The 18,534-nt window shown below is 43.6% G+C and overlaps 1 protein-coding gene across 2 annotated transcripts in view; it reads right to left on the bottom strand.

Moving 5' to 3' along the window:
• SUDS3 (SDS3 homolog, SIN3A corepressor complex component) overlaps positions 1-17,966 on the bottom strand; it is a 34,741-nt gene extending 16,775 nt beyond the window's left edge. For both annotated transcript variants that reach the window (XM_054594420.1, XM_054594421.1), the window contains exons 1-6: positions 17,681-17,966; positions 15,750-15,819; positions 12,352-12,407; positions 10,544-10,615; positions 7,507-7,526; positions 6,169-6,325 (exon numbers count right to left, since the gene is read on the bottom strand). In XM_054594420.1, coding sequence (XP_054450395.1) covers positions 6,169-6,325; positions 7,507-7,526; positions 10,544-10,615; positions 12,352-12,407; positions 15,750-15,819; positions 17,681-17,822 — 517 coding nt within the window. In that variant the 5' untranslated portion in view covers positions 17,823-17,966. The remainder of the gene's footprint in view (positions 1-6,168; positions 6,326-7,506; positions 7,527-10,543; positions 10,616-12,351; positions 12,408-15,749; positions 15,820-17,680) is intronic.
• Positions 17,967-18,534: the final 568 nt, after the last annotated feature.

Raw genomic sequence — 18,534 nt, 5'->3', positions numbered from 1 at the left:
GAGGGTAGAAGGAAGGACAAACATACATGCACCTTTAAGGGAAGGTGTTGGGGGGAGGGACATCCCCCTAACAGAAATCTCTTACCCGCTGCCAAGATGCCACCCTTCTCCAGTGACTTACTGGTCAGTGGGTCTGACTCCCTGCTGCAGCTGTGTGACCTAAAGCAGACTACATAAATACTCTATGTCTCAAGTTCCCTCAGGTATGAAATGAAAATATCAATAAAACTGCCCTCACAGGGTTTGTGAGGATTACATGAGATAGTATGTGTGAAGCCCTCCTTACAGTACCTGCCATAACGAGAGTTCAATCAATGCTAGTTTGTATTATTGTATTTTCAGTCACAAAAATAACTATACGAAAATCATTTTAAAAACTCAAGGTGCAGCCCTGACCAGTGAGGCTCAGTTGGGTGTCATCCTGCAAAGCAAAAGGTCACTGGTCCAATTCCCAGGGCAGGCACATGCCTGGGTTGCAGGTTCAGTCCCCCGTCGGGGTGCATATGAGAGGAAACCAATCAATGTTTCTCTCTCACGTTGATGTTTCCCTCACTCTTTTTCTCCATCTCTTCTCTAAATATAAATTAAAAAAACAAAACAAAACAAAAAAACCTTTTTAAAAATAAAAATAAAAGGTCAAAGCACAAAAATCTAAAATAGAAGTTACAAAGGCAATTGATGTCAACTGTGAGGCTTTGCAGCATTCAGGCCTATTTGGAAAGCAGTGTAAAGAGAGCTCACACAACTCTAAGAAACACTGGAGAAAAAGCATCTAGCTCATAAACATCATGGCATGTTCTGCCCACTACAGAGCGTGGCCAAGTGTGCCCTACCCTTTGGCTGCCCAATCATGGGGGTGGGGAAGCTGGGCAATACATGGCGGAAGTAAGCGAAGTAAAGGTGTAACTGAAGAACAGGTAATAACCCAGTCCAATCATGGCCAATAAACTCAGAAAATCATCACTGCATCACTCACAAATCTAAAAATATAATCAAATTCTTCCTATGAAAGGTGAAAATCAATTTTATTAGCCTACTCACAACTAAAACCTAATTGGTTCCAAATCCAAAAGACTACTTCAGTGGTAGAAAGGCGCTCTGGAGAAGCCTCTAAGATTTAGTAGCATGTCCCCATCACCATCCAGGAGAGATGACAAAAAGCAGGGAGCATGCCAGGCCATTGGTCCAGGTGGAAGATGTGAATCGAGGGTCATATCGACATCTAAGTATCACAGCCCCAAAACTACACAATAACATGATCTGTTTAACTCACTTTGTTCCAATCCCGGGTTTGCCTGACTGGCTTCTAAGGCAGACTTTACAGAGGGCTGGGGCATCCTGACCACCTGGGTCTGAGTCTGCTGCAAGGGCTGCTTATTCACTGGAAGCAAAAGGCTGGTATTCACAGCATCAGTCTCCAGTGAGTCTTGCCACTAAGGGTCCCAAAAGGGGCTCAATTTGGGCGCACCAACAAAAATCGAACTTTCGGAGCTGAAACTCAGACTTGGAGAGTCTGACCCTGGAGAAGGCCCTTGAGAAGGAGATCAGTTTTCCTCTCAGACACGGTACGTCAGCACAAAGCACCTCTAACCGGCTCAAATCAGAAAGCCTCCCAGACCCAGAGGATCCTTGTAGGTTTGCTTCAGTGGGGATACTATTTGCAGAATCTTACTAAACATCAAACAATTAAACCAGAGTGTGTAAGTGACAGAAAACACCGAACAAGGAACAAAATTAGGTACACAGCTCCTCTCCAAACCATCTTATAAATGATCCTTAATCGTGTAAATCTAACGCTTTGCTCACTAGGAAGGAGACTGGAATGGCCAAACCTGACAGACACAGGTATTCCCCAGGTAGCAATGGATATGCCAGCTAAGAAACAGGAGCGCAAGTTGAATTTCTGCTCCATGGTCATTACAGCATAGTCCCTATGGAGAGGTATTCCTAATAACATTAATTACCCACAATTAACATACAATTACCACTTGCTGGCTGGCCTTTTGTCCTGCACTTCCCTAGGCCTATTCATTCACTCCAACAGCTGCCTACAATGCACCACTACAGTAAAAGCTTCATTCTAACATACTTACACCATTAAAACACACTCATACCTGTTCAGTTGTTGAAAAAAAAAATCAGTTATAGGAAAAAGGATGAAAGTGGAAGAAAACCTATGACAGAATGAACTCTGGAGATTGGAAATCACCCCCGAAGCAGGCATGGTGTGACGTGGGATTAGACTAGAAGCCCAGGGCAAACCCCAGCACACCCATACCCCCTCTAGTGGGGCGGCAGGCCCACCAATGTCATATCTCAATGCCGCAGTAACGACCACAAATGGGTGCCTACAGGTGGTGGGTGGGGAGAGGGCTACACAAATCAAGGCCAGATCTTTAGAGGCCAACCAGGGTATGAATTAAGGAACCGATCTCCATTAGGTGAAAGCTGCCCAGAATTCAAAGATGGCACTGAAAGAGTGAACTAGTCAAGCTCTCCTCTGTACCCTCCACCATGTTAAGTGTCCTGGATTCCACAATGGCAGCATAGCAAAGAACATCCTGGGAACAAGTCCGTTTCCACCCTAAATCCAGGTAACCTCTTCCATTCTCCCTCCGCAGGTACCTGTGTGGGACCTCTTCTTCTGAACTTGACTTCCATGGTTCCCTGCTCATTGGCATATTACAGATTGGGTGAAACTTACCGCTCCTACATCAATACAACCACATATACCTTAAAGGTTTACAATGGTAAAAACAAGCCTGTCAAATATTTATCTTTATTTAGGAGCTCTCTCCCTCAAAAATGTCATGTGTTGGGGAAGACATGGACACTCTGTCAGTCTGCTAACTATCAGAACACAAGCTCGTCGAGGAAACAGACCTTAGCTATTAGCTTTATTTTATGAGTTACTTAGTACCACACGAATCCATGGTATATGTAGGGAGTTCACAGAATATAGTAGTTAACAAAACAGGCCTGGAGTTAGACAAATTCTGGTGTATCCACTCTCTCACTGGGGGCTCTGTGAGCAAACGGCTTTGTTTCTGAGCCAACTTTGCCAAGTCAAGGCACAAGGAGCTGCAGAAACAGAATGAGGTCACAAGTCCCCAGTCCCTATGTGCTCACTCTACAAACCAGCAGCTCCTCAAAGCACCTAAGAGACATTATCTCAGGTAACCTTTGCACCAACCCTCAAAGGTAGGTTGTCATCACCTTGTCAAATGAGAAAACTCCATCACAGAAGCTCCAACAGGGCTAGGGTTCACCCACATCTGTCAGCCTTTAGAGGCAGCTCTACTGTTTTTAAATAATACCTGGCAGCTCAATGTAAGTACTCAGGAAACAGAGCTCCTACTCTGATACTATAATTATTCATGGCTCCAGCTATGAATCCTGTATTTTCAGAAGGACACTTAACAGGCTTTTTACTGAGGCTGTGAATAGCTTCAACAGGGGCCTGAAGATAGGAGGATGCATCCAATGGGACAAGAACTTAAAATGAAGTGGCAGTTAGTGGGCTATTGGAAGAGAAAAGAAAAGAGAGCTGTCCTGAAGGAAGGAAGAGGAAAAATGAATTAAAAATGATAAAGCTCCCCACATTTTCAAGCTCATTAAATTCTCATTTCCTTGGATCACTTATCAGTAACCTTGCCCCAGCTGCAGAGGAAACTCACACTCGAGTCATTCCTACCTATAACCTCATTGCTCAAAGTGCAATCCAACCAGCAGCATCAGCAACACCCGGGAGGTGCTTAGAAACGCAGGATCTCAGGCACTACTCTAGATCCCCTGAACCAGAATCTGTATTTTATCAAAACCCTCAGGTGACTCGTACGCATTCAAGCTGGGGGAGCAATGACCTAGAACTTACTATCCTAGGTTCTTTACCGATGATACACCTTTCCACCGACAACACCCCGCTGTCATCGGAAGCTTTCCACAGAAGTTTGGGCAGTGAAAAGAACCTTCCTAACTCCCATGGAGGTCTATAAATGCTTTAAGTCCTGTTTAGACAAAGCAGGTCACCAGATCTACCCATTTCCAATGGGTTATTTGGACTAGGCTTCTCATGAGTCTATTTATCATTTTGTTTTGCAGGAGAACTTCATGTTGAACCAGAAAAGGAGATTTTAAGAAATCTCTCTTCTGGGCAGAGCTGGGCAACACTGACGCTGGGCATCAGTCCACAAAGGTGAAATAAGTCGCTCAATGAGAGGAATAAAATCAGGCTTTTAATCCAAAACCATAGCAGCACCATCTGTAGAAATGCTAATTATCCTTCTAGCTCCAGTGCCTTTTCTGCCGACACTCTATCATTACCTTGGCAGTGCTCTCCAAACCAAGGGTACCAAATGGCTTGAGGAAGGACATCAGTACCTCTGATGCCCATGGCTAGGTTTGAGCACTTCTGTCATCTACTTTACTGCATTACAAATGATTTCCCCGCGCCTGTCTTTTCTACTTCGGTAGTCTCGAGCTCACGTCACTGAGGATGCCTCCCATCCCAGTTAAGATTCTAGCTGTATAACTGCCTGGCCAAACAATGTCTATTGCTTGTCAATAGTTAGGATGCCAAATCTCAGGTAAAGTAATGATATCCTTCCCTGCAGATGGAAAAGGAGCAGCTATAAATGAACACTATTTCCCACTAGCCTAATAAAGGCTCCCAAACATCTGGTGGCTCTAGCAGAGAGTGATGAGGCGTCAATGCCAGCCACAGCCAACATCAGAGAAAATGGTGTGCGGGTCAGAAAACAGGAAGGTAGGCTGGTACCAAACTAGGTACTGCAGTGCTCACAGTCTAATTAAAAAAAGCAATGCGACAGGAACAAGATGGTACTCTCTGAAGATGCTGTCTCAGCACCCATTCTAATCCGAAAAACATTTCTGAGCTACCTTCAGAGGTCTTCAATTCACTCCTTTTGCTGCATCTCCCAATGGGGAAGCTATCACAGGAGACATTTTTCAAAAGTGAGGCTGCCACTTTGGACATAAGCACATTCTCACTGGTATATCATGGAGATTAGAACTAGAAGTTTATGTCAATTGGGAGGCCAATCTGTGTCGCTGGTTCACAGCACCATAAATACAGATGGGGAAACACAGCCCTTAACAGTTATTTAGTTTCAAAGTTAACCCCAAGGACTTACATAAACACAATGCATTTGCTATGGATCCCTACTAAATTCAGACATGCCAGAGCTCCAGTACCTTCAGAATATTATAAAAGTAAAATTGTGAGGTGTGCAGAGGCATGGCACTTACATATCCAAGTACCCCACTCACCCCTGACTTTCCTTGGGCTATCTGCTGATGGAAATTTTGCAAAGTTCCAAAATAGCTAATTCAAGCCAATTCCCACCCTGAATCCTTCTAGGATTCATCAGTCTACATATGGCAACAGAAGAGACGGCCCACATTGCTTCTCCCTTAAACCTGCTGAGTTTCCTTATGCAGATGACTAAATCCTAGAAGGCAAGGGAGGGGCTGGCTCTGAGTCAATGTAACTTTACTACCTTTTCAGGAAAGAAGTTCAATTTAGCTACCCTTGCTGAAATCCTATCAACTCTTTCTGAAATGTCCACAGTAAGGCCTGGGAGAAGGGCTCTAACAGCATAGATGATACAGCCAAAAGCCTTTGTTCTTACATCTAGGTCAAACAATGACAAGGTCTTTTCTGTAATTAAGGCAGACTGGGGGGGGGGGGGGGGGGCAGGGGGAGGCAGCAGAGGGACTCAGGCAAGTAATCTGTGAATATAAACAAGACACAAATGGCAGCTGACCCAAGAATTAAATTAAATAAAGCATAAGCCAGAGGCTGCGGTTACTATTAAAGGTCTACCAATTCACTGAACACCTGTTATGTTTAGGGCACTGTACTAGGCACTCATGTTTCTAACCAGAACCATGTAAGATAGGGTGTGATTGGTCCATTTTATAGAGGGGGAAACAGGCTCAGAGATGTTCAGTGGCATGACTAGAGTCACACAGCCAATACGAGACAAAATGAGAAATCTGACCTGTCATGTCAAAGCCCACTCCCCTTGTAGCTTGCTCTGCTCTGATGAGGAGCTGGGACAAACAGCAGGAGTTACCTGGGAACACAGACACCCCCAACCGAGATGCCGTCTCGGGGCTCCCAGGACCCTGCTGGTGCTTTCGTACCTCCAGTCAGTTCCATCGTTAGCTTTTCATTTTCAATCATTTTCTTCTTCTCTTCTAGCTCGGCAATCAGGTTCTCTTTCAGCTCAACTTTCTTGTCTTCAAATTCTTTTACTGCTGCCTTCTTTTCTTTAATGTAATTTCTTTCCACTTGTTCAGTCTAAGCAGAAGAGAAACACAGAACAGGGGTACATGGACCTGGCAGCCAGGGCTCCACCTTGAAGTTTGACCCCGCACCCAAGAGCAAAGAAAATACCTTAACTAGAACTAGGAGAAACAGCTGCCCTCACACGCACAGCTGCAGCTGCACGGTCTCTGAAAGCCAGTTTTCCAATGGATGCGTAAACTCAAACCACACCATTTCTGCTTGTTTTTATAAGTATACCTTGCTTGCTATTCAGGTATTTCCTCTGTTCCACATCTTATATTTTTATGGCCTGTGTGTCCCTTTAAGGACACAATATTGGAGGAAAATAGCACATTCCAGATGAAATATCTATATTCAAAATTAACTGAGTCAGGATGGCTCAGCAAGATAAGGACCAACTAAAGTAGATCATTTATTAGGTGTCTAAACCCAAAGCACTCAAACACTGAAATTATCCTAAATAAAGACTGCATAAACATACATTGTCTAAATCTCACCAGGGGGCTTATGGCGGGCACTGGCTATGGATCATGAGATCCTTCAGGCTGTGACTACATGGGATGCACTGACTTGGATACAAAAATGGTTCCCGATAATGTGGCTCTGATAAATCATGACCTTCTCACACTCATATGTGGCTCTGATAAACTTACGCCCCTCCTCCAACACACACAAGCCACCCCACAAGCAGTACATCATTTAAAATTCAGACCCTCATCTCTGTACCAAAGCACTGTGCCTCACACAGAACCAGCACTAGATGTCTGCTGCATAAAAGGAAATTTTTAATCCCTCTTTCCTGCTAATCCAAAGAGTCTCAGCTGTAAAACTGATCTACTGAGCCAATTCAGAAACCAGGCTCCTTCAAGGACCAATATAACAAATTATTAGGCCCTTTAGTTCAGACATACTCCCAAAGGGCTTTACTGTGAGATGAAAGTCAACAAGAAAGCTGTGAGAGGTGAGTGTCCCCTAGTCCCGTGACAAGCAGAGGCTGCCCAACAATCAAATGAGTAGATGGGATTTCTGAATTGAGACCAAGTGTCCTTTTGTCAAAGAAAGCAGTGACAAAGGCTTCCAGCTGGAGGCTTCCCAACTACCTATTTGGTGATAGAAGGCAAGGCCACCGATTGGGAGAACAAGATTCCAGACTGAGAAAGAGCCTGCAAACCCAGAAGATCCATGGTACTTACTTCCAGCTGGAGGAAGAGTTCTGAAAGAGATAAAACGTGCAATTAGATTCGCTAGGCTGTCACCTTTTTAGACAGTATGTTAGGATTCATTTAGAAGCAGTAATTGCTTTCTGAAGGCACGATTACCCAGAGCAAATGTTTTCATCAGTAAAGTGCTGATATACATGAAGGGGAAGGAAGCAAGAAGCACTTGTGTCTACTTAAAAGTTGGCCCTGAACAGCATCAGCTCTGGCAGATCTGCCCAAGGGCAAAAACAAGCAGCAGGAACCAAAGTACCTTGACAAAATAAAAATGAAGTTATCCCTTCTTCCACTCAGTACATACCACCCCTCCCCTACCCCCCGCAAACTGTCCTGCAGGGCAGGATGGGTCAGGAAGAGGCAATGCACTTACTCCAGAAGCAGTCAACACTGGTGTCTTTAAAGCACTGTGTGAAGGGCTCTATGTGGTAAAAGGAAGGACAGTCCCCGAGATTTCAGAGAGCACAGGTTCTGAGCCCTTCTGGGCTTTCCTCTCAGGCTGCCAAGCCTGTGTTCATGGCCGTGCCTCTACCAGCAACTTCAGGTCTAATGCAGCCTCCTCCACCAGGCCTTTCCTGAGGACCCTTCACCCACCTACCCCCTCTCAGGCACCTGAAAGTATCTACCCCACAGTATTCAACAGCTTATTTAGCACCCACTGTGTGCCAGGCAATTAGTAACTGTTAATCCAGCAGCTTCCCCCACTGGATTAGAAGGCCCTCTGCAAATCTAGGACTTGGAACAAAATAGATCCCTAGCTTCTAATCTTTCCTGGCTGACAAGCGAACTGCTTGCTACATAAGGTCCACAAAGACTATTGGCAGACCAGCAACTCCAGAGGGTACTGTTCACATTTCACCATGGTCTCCTTTGCAAATCTGACAAATCCTACCGATCCATTACCCCATTAAACATCACATATGCATGGCTGGTGTGGTTCAAAGGATTGAGTACCATCCTGCAAAACAAAGGGTCGCAGGCTCGATTTCCAGTCAAGGAACATGCCTAGATTGCAGGCCAGATCCCCAGTTAGGGGCATGCAAGAGGCAACCACACATTGATGTTTCTCTCCCTGTCTTTCTTCTTTCCTTCCCCTCTCCCTAAAAATAAATGAATAAAATCTTAAAAAAAAAAAAAAAGTCACATACGCACATTCACACACATTATAAGATTCTCTGAGTTTCAGAGACTTCAGATTAAGAATTCAGATGTCAAGTAACAGTTACTGAATAAGAAAATTAACTGAGCAAAGGGACAAAGCACTTACTAGTTTCTAACCCCTCTGAAAGCCCTGATCACTAAAAATCTCTGGGCACACGAGCACAGGCACACCCAGTCCAACATGCTCACTCCTATGATTACTTCATACTTGGACCACTCATGAACAAGCCAAACAGCTGAAGTCTGTGCCATTCTGAGAAATCACTCCTGCACCAACGCGTCAAGGTGACAATTAGCACTTAAGAGTTGGTGGTGGTGGTTTTAGTTAAAGCAGCCAAACAGACACAACTAAAGCACATGAATTATCTTTGCATGGAATGTGCTTTTTAAAACTAAGGCATGCCTAATTTAGGAGCTATTCTACATTTTTATAAGGGGTGGGGGGATGTTAGGAAAGATCACGCAAGGACAAGAAAAACAACTCAATACTCACCCTGCAGTTCTAACTTAAGAAAAATGGTTCACATCAATTTTTTTTCCTTACGTATATCTTAAACCAATTCCATGAGGTAAGCTCCCCTCTATGATGGGGAAACTGAGGCTCCAAGAGTAAACATCTGCTTAAAGGCAGAAGACCTAAAGCAATGGAAAACCCAGACCTAGGACATCTCTCTCCAGGGCACCACCTCCTTTCCCTGCCAACAGGGAACTCCAGGAAAAGAACTGTGGAGGTTAAAGATGTTCCAAAGAAATGCCTCAGGAACTCAGAGTGGGGCAGGGGGCGGGGGAGTGCAGAATCATAGGGGCAGGAGGGACGTAGGTGGGCGGAAGGCTAACAGCTAGATCTCCATCATTCCGGCACCCCTCACTCCCTTCGGCTCCTCTCCTATCTGTTGGTGTCCACGGAACATCTACTCACTGAGGGAGAGAAGGAATGGTTCCATCAACAGAAAGCTGGAAAATCACGGGATGGGAAAGTAAGAGGACAGCAGCCCGAGGAGGGGCAGCCAGCCCTCATTCTAAAACCCAGCATCACTTTCAGCACTGCAGGAGCAAACTCCATGCCAGCAATCAAAACGCTGGCTGACGGGGAGCTTCAAAATTTAACACTTACAAAAGATTTCCTGTAAACATAGGAATTTGTGTTTACACACTTTAAAACAGTCATCACATCTCACTTTGTGCATGACTCTCTATTGGCTTATAACATTCCTTCGCTTACACCTTTAGGTACCTTTTGTCAGCGAAACAGCAATTTCCATAAGTCAAGGGCAATGTCTTAACGCTCCTTTATATCGCTCACAGAGCTTCAATATAGCAGATGCTCAAGAAATTTTTGTTGAATGAATACATTTACTGTGTACAACAGACAAAATGCGTATTTTTCTCCAAATGCTTATAATACTTGAGGGGGAAAAAAACAAGAGGTCACTCTTCCCTCCTAGAGCACAGAACATCAAAGGCAGCAAACTCAAAAGAGCAGCAAAACAACCTACAATCCTTTTTCATGTCAGCTCCTCTGACAGTCCATCACACCAGCCATGCTGACCCAAGAAAGAACGTGCAGTTCTTTAGGCACAGGCTGTAGCTGGCGGGGTAGGGAAGGGAGGCGCAGGAGAGAGACCTCTAACAACCTCAACTATGGACCTTGATTGGTCACTGGAAAAAAGATGAACCAGCTAAACATGACTCCACCTTTGAAGTCTGTCTTCCATAAAACTCTTCCCACAAAGGGATATTTAAGACACATTTTCCCCCTCTTTGGAGAACAGCTCTTATGGCCACATTACACTGATGATCATCAAAATGAGGAAAATTTGAAGATGATTTGTTTCCATTTAAGATAGCATCTTACCTGCATTTCGTATCCTCTCTTTGTACTGCTGATCTAGTTTTTTCATCCTCTTCTGATATTCCTGTAATGTACCTGATTGAGATTTAGAAGATAAAAATTTACTTTGGAGATGTGCTCTCCATTCTGGTTCCTAAAATTATTTTCTAGCACCAACAGTGACTGTCTTAGTAACATCGGAATGAAACGCAAACTAAGGAAAGGCATGTGCAGAACACACTGGACACTGGCTCTCAGCCCACACACAGCCGAAATCACCCCAACCCAGTGGATTAAGACACCCTGGCAGGTGAGAAGTTACAGAAAGGTGCAAAAATCTCAGGAGATTCTGACCACTTGCTGCTACAGTTCAACAGGCTTTCCTTTCCTGGAAAAATGTCATTCTCGTTCAGTGAGGTAAGGTCTAGATCAATGCTGTTCAGTAGAATTTTCTCTGCAATGATGGAAATGTTCTATGTTGTACTGTCCAATATGGTTGCAACTGGTCACACGTGGTTACTAAGCACACGAAGTGTGGCTAATGCAACTGAGGAACTGAATTATTAATTTAATTAAATATAAACAGCCACATGTGGCTAATAATAACACTGGACAGCTCAGGTTTAGATTCTTACCGAATCTTTAGTCATTTCATTGCCCTTCCCAAAAGCTGCTCATTATGAGGGTCCCAGTTAGTGTGGGAAGTATTTCCTAATCATAAGGCTTTAATAAAATATACAGCTGTGAATACAGAAAACACAGTTTATTCTTGTATTATTATTTACTATCGTATTATTTTCCATAAGAGCCGTAAACCTACTTTTGCCCCACCCTATATTAAAGGCATCTTTTTCAAAATCCTTCACTCAACTGTGCCTTACAGACTTGCCAGAGTGGAATGTATTTCTTTGGCAATACTTCCATTATCATGAAAAAAAGTAAAATAAAAATGTGTAATTGCAACTCATAGGAACATGTTTCACTATTAAGCAGAAATCAGTACAGGATGGACTAGTCCAAGCAATAAAGCACCTGGCAGAGAAGCATTTCACTCAGGAGGGGACACCACCAAATGAAGTGTAAGAGCTCACAGCACAGCTGACTGTCCCTGAGTTCTCACAGTGCACCCGAGAGTGCCAGTCACTTTTTGTACATAATTATATGTACTTTCTTTTTCTTCATTTTTGCAGATCAGAAATTAAGTAAGAGAAAGTGATGTGCCTAAAGTCAAATCTCTAGAAAGCAGTGAAGCTGGGATTCAACCCCTTAAGAAGACTGCAGAGAAGAGTATTCAACAACTTTTTGAAAAATAATTTTTATTTATTGATTTGAGAGAGAGTGAAATATTGATTTGTTATTCCACTTATTTATACATTCATTGGTTGGTTTTCTCTTGTATGTACCCTAACTGGGGACCAAACTAATAATCCTGGTGTATTGGGATGACTTCCCAACCAAGTAAGCTAGCAGGTCATTTTTAATTTTACCACTCTAAAAAGAGAAAAAACAGGAGGATAAGTCAGAGTTCATTACCATTTAGTTTAGAAAAAACAGTATAATCTTATTTATTGTTCTGGAAACTTCTCTCCTAAAAAGTGCCTAGCAGTAGGCACTGTCTTCAGTTCATGCTCTACACAAGGCCCTGAGTAGAATTCCTCAAGTTTGAAAATTACACTTTACTGACAGAAGATAGAAAAATGTATACCAAGACAGCTAAAGTAAGCCTTACCAAATTTTAAATCACTCCAACAGAGAAGCAAAATACACAGACCACAAAGGTTTGTAATATTAAGAAGTATAATTAGAAATGAAGGATTAAATCACACACCAACCTTCCTGCAGCTGTTGCAACTGTCTCTTGAGAGAAGCCAGTTTATCCTGATACATCCTGTAAAGAAAGGAAAGCCATAGTGAAAGACAAAAACATTCAATACTCAATTCCAAAATAATCTACGCACAGAAATTACCTAGGTTGTTACAGGAGTGTCATCAGAGTCCTTTAGGAGAGACAGAAAACTAAAGTTTGCTGCTGGTTTAAAATGCAGCAGCAGCTAAAGGGATCAGAAAGGGGCACAGATTCTGTGTCCTTGATCCTGTCCTAATTTTGTAGATCCTCCTGTTATCCCACCTTTAGAAATCTGTCTAAAATCTACAAATATGAGGACACGCAGATTTTAATAAGTGACAATGGCAAACAGGCAAGAATATACAACAAATTGAGTGTGAGGCCATTTTCTTCTAGATTTACGAGCGTAACACACACACAGAAGAAAGGCATTAGACACAGCTCTTACATCAACTCTACAATTAGATTAGAAGTTCCAAAGGAGTAAGACTATGCCTTAACCACTTTTTTTTTCCTATATAGATAGCATAGCTGTGTAAGCACTAAGTTAATAAACCTTCATGTCATTTTTAAAAGCACCTTTTTTAGGATCAGAGAAGTAACAGTAATTCGGCAACAAAAGTTAAAATGCACAATTTTTGCAACCCCAGATGGATGAGAGCACATAGCACACACAAAGCAAAAGAACCCGCAAGTTCTTCCTTCCCCCCTCATATTGAATGAATTTACATGCAATTATACACTCTGGAAAATCTGTATGAATAGTAAATTCCACATGTAAATCACATTTCAGCAATATTTTTGTTTGTACCTGAAAAACACCAATTTCAAAACAAGGTTTGCAAACTGAGGGGGGGGGGAAACCCACTATCCAATAGGTAACAGGCACAACAGCCTTTTGATTGGTTAACTAAAGCCTGCAAATACACCTCAACAACTGAGGAAGAAGTAGGCAGAATATGAGAATTACTCAGGATGTCTGATTCTTTTAGGAAAATTCTGATGTACTCTCAGTGCTCACCTTGAATTACACAGGCATTCCATTTTGTTTTTACTTGCAATTTGTTTATTTACTTTTAATCGAATTTATTGGGGTGACATTGGTTAATAAAGTTATATAGGTTTCAAAGGAAGGCATTCAATTTTAACCAAAATTATTTTCTATATCATCAAATATTAAGGGGCACGTTCAATTAACAGATTGTCTCTAAAGAATGTTTAAAGCTATCAAGTACAGGACGGAACCTTGTGTACAGGTATGTAAACTAGTGTACTAAATTTTCCACCATGTTGAGTGTACCAGACAATGTCTTTGAATTCTGAGTCTATCTTTGAAAGGGAATATTAACACATTGAAGAAATAAATAACAACAAAAAATTCAGATTTGGGAAAAGGATAGGTACATTAGAATACATTTCAAATGGGTCAAGGGAAACTGGCAAAATTCCTAAAGAGAATAAAAATAAATTTTTTTTAAAAAAGCAAACACAATTTCAGGGATGAAGCTATGAGAAAAATTTTATGAAGTAATTCTCCTTTATTTAGCACTACTCAGCTTTTAGCTGAATTACTGCTTTGGGTACCAAAGGTTGAAAAGGATAACAGAACCCAAAGGATGGTCACAAAACATTTGCAAGTAAGACCTACAGCCCTGGCTGGTGTGACTCAGTGGATTGAGCATCAGCCCGAAAACCAAAAGGTTACCAGTTCAATTCCCAGTCAGGGCACAAACCTGGGCTGCGGGCCAGGTCCCCAGTTGGGGGGGCGTGCGAGAGGCGATGGATCAAAACATCTCTTGCACATTGATGTTTCTCTCCCTCTCTTTCTCCCTTCCTTCCCCCTCTCTAAAAGTAAATAAATAAAATCTTTTAAAAAAAAGGCCTATAAAGAAAGGAATGTAGACCATGTAGTTTATAGGTAAGTCAAATCAAGAGCCTCAAAATACACTCAACAAATACGTATCAGTATTTTTTTAATACTGTCTTGCATCTGTGTTTACAGTAAGAGCGAGCGGCTTCAGTTTCTCCGGGTATACTTAGCCGTGGCTCTGTTGAAGACAGCGAGAAGGCTTGGGTGAGAACGTGCGAAGAGGGGAAAGGACACCGAAGCAGGAGTCCCGCTCTTCAATCCTGGTCTCCCTGAGCTCTCTGGAATCTAGCATGTCATTTAGGATATAATTAATGCTTGCGGGGGGTTGGGGGGGGAGGGGGTCACACCTAACTGTGAGTCACGCACCTGTGAAACATAATTTACCCTCTCTGATGGTTTTCACATCAAAAAAGAGGGAAAAAGTGAGTGTACACCTGAAACCTACATAATTTTACTAACCAATGTCACCTCAATATATTCGATAAAAGAAAAAACAAACTTAAAAAATAGCCATTTTAGGTATTTAATCAGTCAAGATATTTTTCATTCTTCTGTATAAAGAAGCAACCCACACATACATTTTAACCTGTTGCCCTGGCTGGTGTAGTTCAGTGGATGTGAGCACCAGCCTGCAAACCAAAGAGCTGCCAGTTCAATCCCCAGTCTAGGGCACATGCCCGCGTTGCAGGCCAGTTCCCCAGCAGGGGGCGCACAAGAGGCAGCCACACATTGATGTTTCCCTGTTTCTCCCTCCCTTCCCCTCTAAAAATAAATAAAATCTTGAGAGGGAGGGAGGGAGGAAAGCCTATATGAGTAGACACTGGGGAAGGAAGTTCACAAAGATCTGATGCTGTTATCACTGCAGTGGGCAGCTGAACCCTCCAATGAATTTTTACCTACAACTGTTAACGTTAGACATCATGGTCTCTTACGTAAGATTAGGCTCCAGGTGAGAACCCATTATAACAAAGAAAATAATAGTATACACAAGTAAGACACTAGAGAAGGAAGCTCATAAGGATTTGATGCTGTTATTGCCTGCAGTGGACAGATTTGTTACTGAAGAAAGCAGTAATGAATACTGACCAAGGCATTTTCTTTTGTAAACAGGAGGCCAACCTGATAATGTACATGAAAAACGCTAAGGTTCCGCACTGGGCTACAAACCCTCAACCTTCTGAAACTGTATGATCCTATTTACCATGTGTTGTTAAACAAACAAAATTAATAAAATATAATTTATTAGCTAAGAAGGGGGGAAGATGGTTCTCTCCTGTTATATGGCCTTATGCCCCTTGGATCCTTCCCTCAGGTTCTTCCTAGCCTAGCCTCAAAAAGATTATTGTAACAGGAAGACTGATTAAATGTGACAAATTTAAAGGTAGGAAATTGTATACATATAGATGGTCTCTGAAGGCACGACAGTCAAGTCATACACACAAGGTCATTATAGAGGTTTTCTTGTCAATTGTATATTCCAAAAAAAAAAAAAAAACCCTAAAACTCGTACTCACTGTTCCTTCATTTCTACGTAATCTTCTTCATCATGCTTTGCCAGGTCAGTTTCGCTAGCATCCTCAGTGTCTAAGTAAAATCAGAGAAGAAGGGCCTGTTAAAATTGCTATCACCTGACACATTTAATAATTTTTTTTAAGTCAATTCTAGTCAATGCATGCTCGAGTGAAGCCATCAATGAAAAATATTACCGTTATTTAGGAAAGAAAATGCTATTTCCAGCTTCTAAACAGTAAGATTTACTCAAAAAGCCTGACTTGATCTGAAGTGCAGCTACAGAGTAGAGAGCATCAGACACAAGCAGTCACGGTCAAGGCTGCTTCTTCTGAAGAGCCGTGGCAGTTCAGGAGATTGTGTGTAAGACTGGAAAACTACACGCAGGCAAGCCCTGATCACTACTCTGAGACAATCTGATATCTACCTTCTCTTTTGGAATATGTCCTGTTTGAACCCTAACAAATTTTACGTCACATACATACAAAGAATTCAAGTCAATGAGCTGAATTCTAGTAACTGAAAGATTTTCAAAGTAACAGATAAAAGGGACAAGACGATCACACGGAAACTTTCACAACATTTTTAACATTGTTCTTAGAATAAGCAAACCGCTGGAATGCCTACATATTTCAACAACCCTGCTTAACGGGAGAAAATTCAATTTTGGCTCCACCGCTCCCCCTTGTGGGCATTGAAAGCAGTACAAGTAACAAGTGATGGACATTCAAAACCTCTAGTTAAGCCTTGTCTTCAAATATGGTTTAACCAAATCAATTAGTTGCTTCTACTTAATATCCGCATATGCTGCTGCCTTTTTAAAGGCTGTCACAGGTCCAATTCTCCACAAACCCTTCTGCCCTGAATTCCTGTCATGTGCCAGCCATAGCACTTGGCACTTAGGGAACTGAGATGAATAAAACATAATCCTCATTTCAGACAGCTGGTCTAGCCTTTTACTCCACAGTCCTATTTTGTGCCAGAATATTCTACCCACATACTGATCTCTACCGCCTCTCTTCTTCTTTGTCTTTCGCTTCTTCACCTTTCTCCTCCTCCAGCCAGCTCCTCCCACCCCTTCGAAATAGTGTTCCTCACACTTGCCAAAGCATAAAACCCAAGTCGAAAAGCAAGACTCTGAGAGGCAGTAATGATAATACAGAGAGAAGGGAACTTAAAAACACTACGCCTGGGCATTACTAAACAAACCCAAATCCCTACCTTTCCCCGTGTGTTTCCCCAAAGGTTAAAAAAAAAAGTCCTGGGTATTTCCTGAGTACCAAGCTTTAAAGTACCAGTACAATACTTTATGTACATATCTCATTCAGTCTTAATACCTACACTAGGAAGCCCCATTTGCTGGAAAAACGGAGGCTCCTAAACTTAGGTTGGGCAGGGTCAAAAGCTGGGTTAAGTGAGCCATATTTAGACCTACATCTGATTCCAGGTCCCATTCCTTTAACCGACCTCTACTGCACTGCCCAAAGTTAACTGTGACCGAAGCATAGCCCCGGGATAAAGGGTGGGAGCGCGGGAGCAACCTGGGAACCAAGAAGCCAAAAGGCTTTGCTTTAATCCTCTCGGGAACTAAAAGGGGAGGGGCACCCAATGGAAGGCTTTCTCATTCCAAACACTGAAGACCTGAGGTTCAACCAGAGACGGTTGGGAAGTGAGAAGCAGAAAACTTAAAGGGACCTCCTCCATCTATGACAACAGCTCCCTAAGTCCCTTCCTGCCACTGCAGGGTACAACGTACCCAGAGCTTCCCCTTCTCCTGAACAGGTGGGGTTAACTTCCCGGAGCCGCGCTCCCTCCAGCTGCCCCTCCAGCCTGCTCCAAACCTTGGAGGTCGGGCCGCCCCTCTCCCAACAGCCCCGTCTCTTCCTGCAAGGGTCCCACCCCTGCCCCGGGCTGCCCAGCGAGCTAAAGGACGCGCCTTCATCCGACTCGCGGCCCCGGCAGCTGCGCTCGTCGTCCTCTGCGCTCTCCAGCTCTTCGTCTTCTTCGGGGTAATACTCCGGAGCCGGCGGCGCTCCAGCCGGGGCCGGAGCCGGAGCCAACAGCCCCGCGGCACTCATGTCGCCTGTGACGGCAGCTGAGAGCGCCACCCGAGGACCGTGGCTAAGTGCCCTGCGGACTCGACGCCCGCGAAGATACACCCGAGGGAGCCGCCAACTTGAAAAGCGGGCGCCGCGGCGACCTCCTGCCAGTCTCGATAAGCTCCGCCCCTTTCGCCCGCGCTCGGCAACGGGGGCTTTGCGCCGGTGGCAACTTCCGGGTCGTGAGCTGTCCTAGGGCCGCCTGTCTCCGCTATCTTTCAGGGAGTAGAGAGGCCGCCGGACGCCTCCTTCGCTTTAACCCCAGATGTTTGATCGCCGCCTTAAAATCCTCAACTGATAGTGCGTACGGAAGGAGACAGGGTCTCTAGAGTTAGGCAACTCCATAGGCAGGCCTGGCCCCGGCCAGGACCCCGAAGCTCCGAGGTGACTTCCGGAAATATCCGCCAGGCGGCGCCTGGGGCGATAGCCGAAGCGAGCTCCATTAGAGACTTGAGGGGCAGAGGGGGTTCGAAAGGCTTTGGGCAGGTGGAGGTGGTCGCTTTAAACAGGTGACGACATTAAACCTAGGCATATAGAGTTTGCGTGATCATCCCGAAGAAAAGAAGCCTGGCTCCTCGTCTAATGTAGTTTTAGCTTTATTGAAAACTAAAGACAAGAATGCTGATTTTCCATCCTGGAGTCAGCAAGACAATATTTTCCCACTCTCTGTGAGTCCTTCCTGTTTGTATAG

This window comes from Pteronotus mesoamericanus, unplaced genomic scaffold, assembly GCF_021234165.1.
Source record: "Pteronotus mesoamericanus isolate MK-2021 breed Mesoamerican mustached bat unplaced genomic scaffold, CSHL_Meso_final scaffold_507, whole genome shotgun sequence".
Taxonomy (NCBI): domain Eukaryota; kingdom Metazoa; phylum Chordata; class Mammalia; order Chiroptera; family Mormoopidae; genus Pteronotus; species Pteronotus mesoamericanus.
This window is presented reverse-complemented; position numbering and strand designations above follow the sequence as displayed.